The sequence below is a fragment of the Vipera berus genome (genome assembly GCF_964194415.1).
Source record: "Vipera berus genome assembly, chromosome: 1".
Classification (NCBI taxonomy): Eukaryota; Metazoa; Chordata; class Lepidosauria; order Squamata; family Viperidae; genus Vipera; species Vipera berus.
This window is the reverse complement of record NC_138202.1, coordinates 140,868,464-140,880,709: the sequence shown is the minus strand read 5'-3', so window position 1 is coordinate 140,880,709 and position 12,246 is coordinate 140,868,464. Positions and strand designations below refer to the sequence as shown.

The following is a 12,246-nucleotide window of genomic DNA, read 5'->3' as shown; positions in this document are numbered from 1 at the left end:
TGTCTCATGCCCTTTTGAATTTCACATGAATTAGTTAAATCATCATTAATATCATTTTTTGCTATCTATCTATCTATCTATCTATCTATCTATCTATCTATCTATCTATCTATCTATCCATCCATCCATCCATTCATCCACATCCACATACAGATGGATAGATAGACAGACAGACAGACAGATAGATAGATAGATAGATAGATAGATAGATAGATAGATAGATAGATAGATAGATAGATAGAAGTGATGAAAAAATAATATATTATACACTTGAAATAAATAAATAAATTAAAAAAACAGTTCCTTACTGCAATTTTTCTCATCCAAAGCATCTAAACAATCCACAATCTGATTGCATTGAGTTGATTTCAGAATGCAAGTTCCATCTAAACAGCAGAATTCCATAGAAGAACATCTAGAAACTATAAAGGAAAAGAGGGTATTTTTAGGGGCAGAGGAAAAGGGAAAGAAAATTAAAAAAAACCCTTTGATTGATGAGGATAGATAGATAGATAGATAGATAGATAGATAGATAGATAGATAGATAGATAGATAGATAGATAGATAACAGACATACATACATACAGACAGACAGATAGATCTTCAAAAAAGGGAAGAAAGTAGATCCAGGAAACTATAGACTTATCAGCCTGACCTCAATATCTGGAAAGATTCTGGAAAAGATAATCAAGAATGAATCAGCAAACACTTAGAGGCAAAAAAAAATCATAACCAAAAGCCAATATGGGTTTATCAAAAACAGATCATGCCACACAGATCTTATTGCCTTTTTTTGACAAAGTGACAAAATTAGTCGACCAGAGGAATGCTGTGGAGATCATTTACTTGGACCTCAGTAAGGCATTTGATAAAGTACTACTTGATAAGATAGGAAAATGTGGGTTAGAGAGCATCACCACCAGATGGATTAGTAACTGGCTGACCAACTACAGTCAATGCATAGTCCTCAATAGAACTGCATCTACATGGAGGGAAGTATGCAATGGGGTACCTCAAGGCTTTGTTTAGACCCAGTACTCTTCAACATCTTCATAAATGATTTTTTTTAATCCCATTTATATCCCGCCCTTCTCCGAAGACTCAGGGCGGCTAACAATTTAAGCACAAACCAATGTGCTTAGCAATAGCCTTCATTCTATGTATATGCCTGCTTATTAGGGCTTTCGCCCCCCCCAGCGGCATTATTACAAAGTCAGCTTATTGCCCCCAACAATCTGGGTCCTCATTTTACCTACCTCGGAAGGATGGAAGGCTGAGTCAACCTTGAGCCTGGTGGGATGCGAACCTGCACTAATTGCAGGCAGCTGGTGTTACTTAAGGAGGCATTAGCCCACTGCTCCACCAAGGCTCCTTTGGATGAAGGATGAAGGCATAGATGAGGAACACATCAAATTTGCAGATGACACCAAGCTGGCAGGAATAGCCAACACTCCAGAAGATAGGCTTAAGATACAGGAAGATCTTGACAAACTAACAAAATAAAATTTAATGGTGAAAAAAGTAAGGTTCTATATTTAGACAATCAACATGAGAACCAATCAGCTGCTCAGAATTCAAAAATATCTCCAAACAAACAACCAATTGTACGGCCAACTGATCACACCAGCACATGACATTTATGAGCTAAGTAGAATAGGACAAGATAATCCTGATGATAATGTTACCTAGGTTGGTAATGAAATGTTCAGAAATTATATTGAAACAAGCTCGGAGAACAAACCACAGCCAAAATCATTATTTATTTATTAGTTGGGTTAAAAAAAAAGTTAAGAAAGATGGGACTAGTAGGAACATTTTAAACTTCATTCTAGATATACAGTATATGTACCTTCCCTAAAGTATTCCACGGATACATATCTTTCTAGCTGACTAAAGCATTAATTAGTAAAAATAGTATATTTTTATATACTATTTTTATATACTATTTTCATAAATATTTACTTTTTTCTAACTAAAAGAAACAATTTATTTTATTATTTGGTTAGCAGAAACTTGAATAATTGAAATTAATATCTAGTTAGTTCACTTTCTCATTCTAGATAAGGCTTATTGGTGACATTTAATATACTTATTTCTAAAGAATGAGATCCCAGCAAGATCCATGGATGACAAAACATTTAATACCAGTCACCTAATGTGTTTTTTTTGTGTATGTGTGATTCTGCTTGTTTATATATATGTGTGTGTGTGTGTGTTTGTGTGTGTGTGTGCATGGCCATATGTATGTGTGTGCGCATGTATGTGTGTGGTGTAAAAAGTGCTTATTTTTTTAAAAAAATAAGATCTGTGAACATATTGTACCTATCTGTACAATTACATAGCAAGGCTCATAGGAATATGACCAATTACCATCAATTATCTATTTGTCTTACAAGAAAAGATGCTGTGTATAATTAGAAATACTGGAGACAGGAAGTGTAATCTATCCTTCATACCACATAAGAATCTGAACCCCTGAAATGCATACATAAATGCCAGATGTTATATGCTCACATGCTGTGGAATACAATTCTTCCATCTTGACTAAAGATTTTAGTGATTAAGTTATTGAAAAATCTCTGAGTCTCAGAAACATGGCATTGCAAACTAAATATCACTATGAAATAGTATTATAGCTTTAGCTTTATCAACTCTAATTTGCAGCAGTAAGCAAATTATGTTTAAGCCATAAAAGACTTTCTTTACCTGCTAATTCTTGCATAGTTTAAATGCACAAGAAATTACTTTTGGCAAAAAATGATGATTTGGCAACAGTATATTGGCTTAATATCTGTTTAAAACTGGTGTTGAACCTGCTGTTGTTTGGCTGCCTTCAAGCACTCGGAAAAAAAAACTGCAGTTTTCCTAAAAAAAGTACTTATAATTTCTCCCCCTTTAAAATATTTCCACTCCACCCCAAAGCACAAATAACAATAACAACTAATTTGTGCTATTTGTTTTCACTGAATGCTAATTGTTTCAATGAACACAAATGCTTTTCTAAAATACTGAAGATTAAGCAACTGTACTGAATAGTACAGAAAATAACACATAACAAATATCAACAGTGCCAAAATTATCTGTGTTATTCAATTGTAACAGTATCAATTTTGTGTTTGTGTGTGGGTGTGGGTGTGTATTCTTTTACTTCTTGTATACAGAAAAGCAGGCTTCCTTCACACACAAATATTTAGATCCAGGAAGTGATCAAGCTGGCAGAAAGTATGAGGGAAAATTTCAGTATTTCATTCACATTCCCTCCTTGGACTTCCCACTTTCTCAAAGAATAGATTTATGAACAGTAGATGTGCATACAGGAACAGGATATTAAGAAAGTTATCTTTTTTGCTTCTGCTGACAAAAATCATTCTGAGTACAGAAGCTGATCTAGTTCTGAATAAAACTCTATTCAATACTTTAAAATGTGCTAAGCACATTGATTTGTGCTTAGATTGTAAGCCGACCTGAGTCTTCGGAGAAGGGCAGGATATAAATGGGATTTTAAAAAATGCTTAAAATTAGCTTATTACTGTCAGTGCAAGTTTAATAACAGTTTAGATATAAATTTAGATTTATTTTTTTTTATCCTGCCTATATTATTTTTATTCAAAGAAGTGGCAAACATTGCTAATTTTCCTTCAGCTTCCTATTTTCCTTACAGCAACATTCCTCTAAAGTGAATTGGGGTGAGAGAGAGTGATTGGCCCAAAGTCATTCAGCGGGTTTTCTTGACTATAGCAGGATTTTTCTAACCTAGTCCTTTAATTACTAGACTAAATTTCTTTTTTGACATATGAATTGAATTTAACATGAAAATTGAGCATGACAAAATTGAATACACTATGTTTATATGTTTTATTTTTATGCTGTATTATACTTTTTTTCCCTATAGGAACCAACGTTTGTGCCAAAAACAATGGTGGGTGTCAGCAACTTTGTCTCTATCGGGGAAATGCACAGAGAACATGTGCTTGTGCACATGGTTATCTTGCGGAGGATGGTGTGACATGTTTAAGACATGATGGCTACTTGCTTTATTCAGGAAGAACAATACTAAAAACTATACATCTTTCAGATGAGAAAAATTTAAATTCACCAGTGCAACCTTATGAAAATCCAGAATATTTCAAAAATGCAATAGCATTGACTTTTGACTATAGACAGAAAGGAAGAGGAACTAATCGAATTTTCTTTAGTGATGCACATTTCGGAAACATACAACTTATTAAAGATGATTGGACTGGTAGAAAAATTATACTTGAAAGTAAGTATACTTTCTAACAATGAAGTTCGTTTCTTTATATTTATTTACTTACTGACAATTGTGTATTGCATAGTGTTTGCAATCCTGGCTGGCATATAGGTTTTTATTTTAAAAAAAGTGATAGGATTATTAAATTTATTATATTTAATAGAACTAAATGTTCTGGATAAAGAGATAAACATTTGTAAAAATGGTGGAAGGTCCTGAGTTCCCTACCCTTTTCCTTAAATGCAATTTTTTTTAGAAATGTTTTTGCTGAATGAGGATTGGAAGGGAGGGGAGGAATTCTGAAAGCAAAACTTTAGAACTGGGTAGACATCAGTGATTACAAAAATTAACTGAATCATTATAGTAATGATAAATTGAAGATTTGCAGTTCAAGATTTGCAACGGGGATAAGTTATTGGTATCATTAATTGTGGCTCTCCCTTGCATACTGTTTTTACACTTTTTCTTATTTTTAATTATCACTTTTACTTTGGTTTTCTTCCTTATTCTGTCATTTAATACTTCCTTATCTTACTAAAAAGCATCCTGTGAAAGTCTTTGTGGAGATCAATACATGTTAGTCCTTTGAGTGATGACATGCATAATTGCAGGAGACAAAGATGGCAAATGATAAAATCATGTAACAGTCATGCAAATTCCATTATTTCATACTTGTGTCAGACATTAGGATACAAATACCTGATCACAGCATTTATATGGTTACACTACAGTGCACATATTGTCACTTGGCATAATTTCAGTTTGCTTTGAATGCTACTGGTGATGACATGGGCATATCAAAGATGTCAACTTGAAATGTAGTTAGAATAAACAGCGAAAGGAATAATGAAGGAAACTAAAGAAAACAAGAAAAATAATATGATTTGTGTCACTGGAATTAATAGAAAGAATATCATAGATTATTTTTCTGAAAATGATCTGAACGTATGGCATAAAGGTGATGAATACATGCAAGGAAATGAAGTGCTAAAGTTAACTATGAATAAAAATAAAATTAATGTTAGAAAGTATAAAATGGTATTGTTTAAATATGAATCTATAGATTGATAGTAATTCTACTTTTTGTAGGGGGAAAAATCAAATATATATTTGGGGAAGATATACAATGTTTTCAATAAGTGCAATCCAGAAAAAAATATTTTGTTAGATGATATGTATGAGTGGGTGACTGGAATGAAGTGTGAAAGTGCTGAAAAAAATGATTGGATTATTTATATGCCAAAAACTAAATAAGAATCATGACTGTCCAGTCAGTACTTGCTCAGAAAAAGGTGTTAACATCGAATGTTATTGCTTGACAAAAGGACTCTTTTACTACATTAACAAAAACATGGTTAATAAAATATTTATTAAATCTATTCCTATGTACAAAAAGTGAATGATTATAAAGCTAAAACATTATTGATTTTACTGTCTACAATGAAATATTCAGATAATTAGTAAACAATTGATGAAAAGTGGTCCAGACCACTTTTCCAAAGCGAAACATTTTTGAAAAATTGACATTGAAAAAAGGGCAAGAATAAAAGAAATTAGAGTAAAAGCAGAGCACCTGCAGGAAGAGAAATCACAATTTTTTTTTATTTAAAAAGTTTTACAATACATTTTGGCTTTAATCCCCCCTTCCCCACCCCCACCCAACCCTCCCTATCCCTCTCCCCCATTCCCTCCTCCCCCCCGACTTCCCAGAGCTAAATACAGGGTATAAAATCAAAAAAACAAACATAAGCACCCCTATGTTATCAGCAATAAACTATTAATTCTATCTCCCTCTAGCTCATGTAAAATGAATACAAACAATATTAATATTACAAATAAAGTAAAAAAGAAAAAGAGGAAAACAGAAAAAGAGCTTTACTCAGAATAGATTTTCTTAATCCCAGTCCTTATTCATATTACTTTCAAAAAAAAAAAAGAAAAAAAAACCTTTCACCTACTATTTACATTCTCCAACCTTTCTCTAATTTAAACAAATTCTCAGTTACACGCCAAAAGCGCCTATCTCTATTAACCTTAATAATCTCCAACCAAACTAAACCATGATCAAAAATAATTCTTGCATGTATCACGCCAAATGTCTCGCAGTTAATAAAAAGAGTAGAAAAAAAAGGTTTAAGCATTCTGTAAGACAACTTGTTGTTAATTAGGAGCTTGCATACCCATTCTTAGTTCAGCACATACTTTTAGTCCATAACCCTAATATACTTTTCTAACAAGCAAATAACATCAATCTTAAATTGTGTTAAATATTAAAAAAAAACTTTCTTTCTCCTCTATGATAAATTTAATCCATTGACATTCTAATTTAAAAATTTAATCACCAATCTTAACGCCCCAAAGCTTTTGGAGCACGTCTGTCATGACCCCCAAAACTTCTTTGGACCGCGCCCCTCCCACATCTTCACTGTAAGTACACTTTGGAGATTCCATAACTTTCTGCTGGTCTTGCTCTTGCTCTCGTCTCGCTCTTCTTAGGGCGGCACGCGTCATCCTCTGGCCTCCTGCAACATCCGATGAAACTGTATCTTGATCCCCTCCAACACCATTGTCCTCTATCTGTCTATCTGCAACATCTTGAAGCTTTCCCTCGCCGTATCCCTTTACAGCTTCCAAAAATGATAGGGGGGTTGCTTTTAACACATTGCTATAAAAATCACGTGCCTGGGCCACAGTAACCAGACGATGTCTTTTACCTTCATGCGTCACCACCAGTCCAACTGGAATCTCCCATCTAAACTTAATATCACATTTCTTAAGTTCCTGTACAAGAAATGCAAAATCTTTCCTTCTCCTTATAATCTTCGGAGGAATCTCTTTTAAAACCAAGACTTCTTGCTCAGCCACTACCAATTTAGTATCATAAGCAGCTTGAATGACTTCATCTCTAATTACTCTCTTTGTAAAATAGACCACCACATCTCTGGGTAACTTCCTCTGTCTTGCAATCCATGAATTTACACGAAAAATTTTGTCCATATTTCCCTCAATTTCAGATGCCGGCTGGCCCAATACCCCTTCCAGAGCCTCAGAAATCAGCTGCTTTAAATCTTCTTTACAATTCTCCTTTAAACCCCTGATTCTAATAGCATACTGCATCTGATGATACTGAACAAGGCTCAATTCTCCGTCCATTTTAACCCTTATATTTTCATTTTCTAATACCTTTGCTTCTAATATAGAGTTCTTTTGACTGAGATCCTTCACTTTTACATCCAGCTGTTGCACACATTCAGCTACAGATTCAATTACAGACAACATGTCCACCCTCATTGCTCTAAACTTCTCTTCCATCTTCTTCTCCAATTTCTCCATTTTCTCCTCCATTTTCTCCTCCAGCTTTTTCAACTTTTCATCCATCATGTCAGACATCAATTGTGAATGCTTTCCAAGAGCATCTTGTAAATCCTTAAGCGTCAATGTCGGAGGAGGTACAGGAGGAAGCAAAGCTTGCAATGAGGTCTGTTGCACCAGGGAAGACCCCGCACTCCGAAGAGCTTTAGAAGTTTTAGCCGCCATCTTCCCCCACTTTCACTTATTGCGCACTTTCACTTTAAAGCTATAAAATCCATTGAGCTAGAGAGTAAAGATAAGAGTCCACATCACCTTGACCTCCTGTACCGCTCTGCCTGCATCTTAACAATCAAAAGTATTTCCTTTTGGCAGGGGTGGTTGCTAACGCCTGGCTCTGCTCCATAAATCCCGGAGCAGGGGCGCTGCGCAGCTCGGAGCAACCCAGGCTTCGGGGGGGCTCAATCCTTCAGCCGCCCAAACTCTCAGCTCAGGCGGCCCCGGAGAGCTCAACCCCTACCTGGGGCCTCACCCCCTCCTCTTCTCCCGAGGAGGGGGCTTCAAATCCATCTAAACAGCTGATCGGCACTGTTTACGCTGGAAAAACACAGCTGTGGAGCGGGCAGCCCGAAAATGGCTGTCTTCGGCGTCGCGTCGCCACCGGAAGTCCGAGAAATCACAAATTTTGTATGAAAAAATATTCTAAGATAAAACAATTCCGCAACAACATAAGGGAAAAATTGACAGGCCAAAAGGAACTGCTTAGTAAAAGAGGTGGTGCATGAGTAAAATGCATTTAAGAAATAATTGCCACCAAAAATTAATAATGATATAAAATAGATTATGAGATAGATTGCATGATACAGAGGTTCTTAAATTGGGGATAATTTGGGCATACTCCTGGAGGTAATGGAGCAATTTACTACTGATTGTTTTAAAAAAAATCATTTTGGAACTGGGCAAAAGGCGCTAAACAAAGTGAATAAAATTAATAAAAATGAAATCAGTGGGAATGAAAATGAGAGATGTAAATGCTAGATTTATGTAGTACTTGTCAAAGAATGGATTTGAAACATATATTATACATTAGTTGTTCAGGTTTGACAGGGAAAATTGAATAAAATTTGCAGTGGCAAAAACTAGAGCGAGCAGATTAATGTTTGTACCTTGATAGAATATTTACCTGAGGGTAAGAAAATAAATTGAGATTTTAGATGTATAAGTGCCACTAGGAAAATGGTGGGTAATATGCAGTCTATTGTGAAAAAGAAATGTTTGTCAAAAGAAGCAACATAGTTGTTATAATTGTGTACTGCTTCCCAATCTACTTTATGAAAAAGTGAGTTGAGCGTGTCAGAACAAACAAGTAAAAAATGTTATGGGAATGGCTACTTAAATATGATAAGACATCAAGAATAGGTGGTTATTGGTTAAATATGGATTTAAAATAAGTAACCAATACAGTACAAATACATGAAGAAAGGTTAATGAGTCAAAAGGAAGGAGAGGATTGAGAAATGACTGATGGCATGTAATTGATAAGATCCTGAAAAAGAGAATGGTGAGACATTGAAAGAACAAAAGTCAATACATAAATTGGCATGTAGTTGTGGTGGAACTAAGGATCATTTGCAAGGATAGAAATAAATGATGAGGTATAATACATAGTGTTGAGGTAAATAGTTTTTCCTCACCTCCTCTCTCCTTCCCTTCCCACAATTTATATAATATTACTTTACCCTGAAAGGAATTAGCATGATGGATATGCATGTGTGTAGAGTCAATATATATGTAATTATATTTATTTTAGAATGGAAAACCAATCTTTTCTTCTTTATATTTCTATTTTTTTAAAAAAAATGTATACATTTAATAGTTTAAAAACTGATGCTACTTTCAGAAAAATACAAAAGCTATCAACAATATTTCTTACCAAAGTTTATCATCAATCTGGTAGTTTTCTCTTGGAATTTGCACACTTCCTAAATCAGTCTGAATTTTGACAGGAAGTTTAAAAGCAGCTATAGGCTCAAAAATTGGTAAAATCAGGAACCCATGCTTATTTCATAATTATATCTTTAAATGTGAATAACATTAATGTAGAAACTGTAATTAGAGTTTATTGCTAACTTAAGCAACAATAATGCCAAAGGTAATTTTTACATCTATTAACTCCTTTATTTTGCTCCATAAATAGATATAGAGGTGATCTTCAGTGTTAAGCTAAATAGATCAACCAAAACATGTTAGCATAAAATGTTGCAATCAGCTTAAATGAAAAATATCTCTACACAATCAGGATAAAGAAGGTCAAGATTACAGTTATTGGCAATATTATGAAAATGGTTTGTCATAATCTTCTCCTTTTCAATTTTCAATCTAATCTGTGAGTCTCTGTTGAACTCCCATTTAGGCTTTAGCCAGGTCTGGCTCTACTTATCTTCTAAGCCTGACAAAGTCAATGAAGTGCTGTTACCTAGATGTCCTGGAGTGAATCATTGTAGCTGAATCATAAAGTCACAAAATCACCTTAGGAAAGTCCCTGTTGCTGGGATTCAGGGTAGAATCATACTTTCTGTTTGTTTTAACATTAGTTTGAGTTACTTATTACTTCCTGAGAGCAGGAACAAATGACTTTACTCTCCAACACTGCCAGGCCATTGCATATCCACCCTTCTGTTCAATATCGGCTTCTTAATGCCCTTCAAAGCAGGTGGTCTGCTTAAATTCCTTCTGACAAATGATAGCTCTAAATCTGATTGGCCAGAGCACTTGGCATGCCACCCTCCCTTTCCAGCAGCTGCACCTACCCTATGCAGCATTTTCAATTTGGGTTGCCAGGTTCCTATGTTCTTGGCCAACACCTGCCATTTTTTGTTATCTTGATCCAGGGATGGTCTGTTAAATCATCCTTGCCCCATGTTCCTTGCCTATTTTTCTCACCTCTCTAGAGACTCTTTGCTCCAGTCAATCTTTACTTTTCCCAATGTGCATCCTTTTGATTTCTGCTCCCCTTACTTTGTAATGCCCTGCCCACAGTATTGTTAACTTTCCCTCTCACTTTTCTCCCCCCTCATCTTCAATGCTACTTTGTTTCTCTTCTCAGCTGTTTCTTGCTATACTGCTTGGATGGATTTATGGTGTTTATATACAGTAAGAGATTGTAAAGGCATTCATGTATGCAAGCATCCAGAAAGTAAAGGAAAAGAGTGGCAATTAGTGTGTGGGAGGAAACATGCCCTAAAAGGAGAAAGTAGGCACATGTTGACCTGTTAACACAGGTGCCAGCCTAGAGGATTGTCTTCCCCATGCAGATGGGAAGGGCAAGAAGTAAGGAAACAGTCAGTCAGAGCCTGCAAAGGCCATTATCCAGACTGAATTTAGATCTACTTGTTGCCAGACACTTACAGTCCAGACTGCAGTATTTAAAGTCAACTTCAGGAAGAGCAGGAAGCAGCATGGGAAAGAAGCAACTTAAGTTGCTGAACGAACAATACATGGAAGTTCTTTGAACAACATAGGAGTGGCTTCACTTCCTCACTAATTAAGCAATTAGTATCAATGGTTTATAGAATACTATCAATCTGCCTTTTCTATTTCATTTGGACCTTTACCACATAGGAAAAAAACCCATGCAATCCACATACCCATCAAAACATGTTTGTAGCATATATCCAATCACACATATGGGATGTATGGGAACCTAAAGTTACATAAGCTGCCTTTTGATAAACAGTCTTTTTCACTTCGCTAAACAGATTTATACCTCACAAGCATCACATTGCGTAAGATGTTTTAGTTCACTGGACACAGATTTACTACTTAGAAATAGCCCATTATCTAGCATGTTTCTAGTTCACTGGAAATAGATTTACTACTTATATACAAACCATTATCAAACATAGTTCCAATTCATTGAATATTGATTTAGAATTCATAAAAAATGCATTATCTGACAAATTTTCAGTTCACTGAACTAATTTGTAACTTATAAACAACCCATTATCTAACAAATTTCCTTCCAGCTCACTGAAAGTAGATTTACAATATATAAACAACTTTTATCTAATGTTTCCAATTCACTGAAAAGAGATGTAGAAGTTACAAGAATATTAATAATTAGTAAAATGTTGCCATCACACACACACACACACACACACACACACACAGAGGGAGAGAGAGAGTATAAGAACCGTTGTCACATTGATAATTAAATATCCTGTGTGCTCTATTCACTTTTACAGTTAAATGCTACAGTATATTATTGATGTGAGATCACTTAATTTACAACAAAGTTTTTATATTCATGTATTTTTACCATGAAATATTAGCAGCTATATAATAATATTGATATAATATTTCTAGAACATATCAGTTTATAGTGAAAAAATAGTTCATTTTCTTCATGAATTATATAATTTGGGGATATGGTAGTCACCTTTATCCTCAGAAATTATTGACATGTTGTATTTCTATACTTCAGTAATTTTCTGAAATGGCCAGATAAGACAAAAAATTAAAATTAATCTATTTCTGTTTACAGAGCTAAATTACACTCAAGATAATACATTAAATAATTTCCAGTAGCCGTTTTCTCTCGTTCTTTTGAAAGAGGGTATAGAATGAGAGCTAATAAAAATAATAAAAAAGGATCAGAGAAGTGTAAGCTGCTGCTTATGAGGAAT

General features: G+C 34.7%; 1 protein-coding gene across 1 annotated transcript in view; it reads left to right on the top strand.

Annotated features, from left to right (window-relative positions):
* The window catches only part of LRP1B (LDL receptor related protein 1B), a gene marked incomplete at both ends in the record, with an annotated part of 948,262 nt that overhangs the window by 785,927 nt on the left and 150,089 nt on the right, over positions 1-12,246 (top strand). Inside the window, 1 exon segment of the mRNA XM_081314549.1 lies at positions 3,893-4,264. Coding sequence (XP_081170675.1) covers positions 3,893-4,264 — 372 coding nt within the window.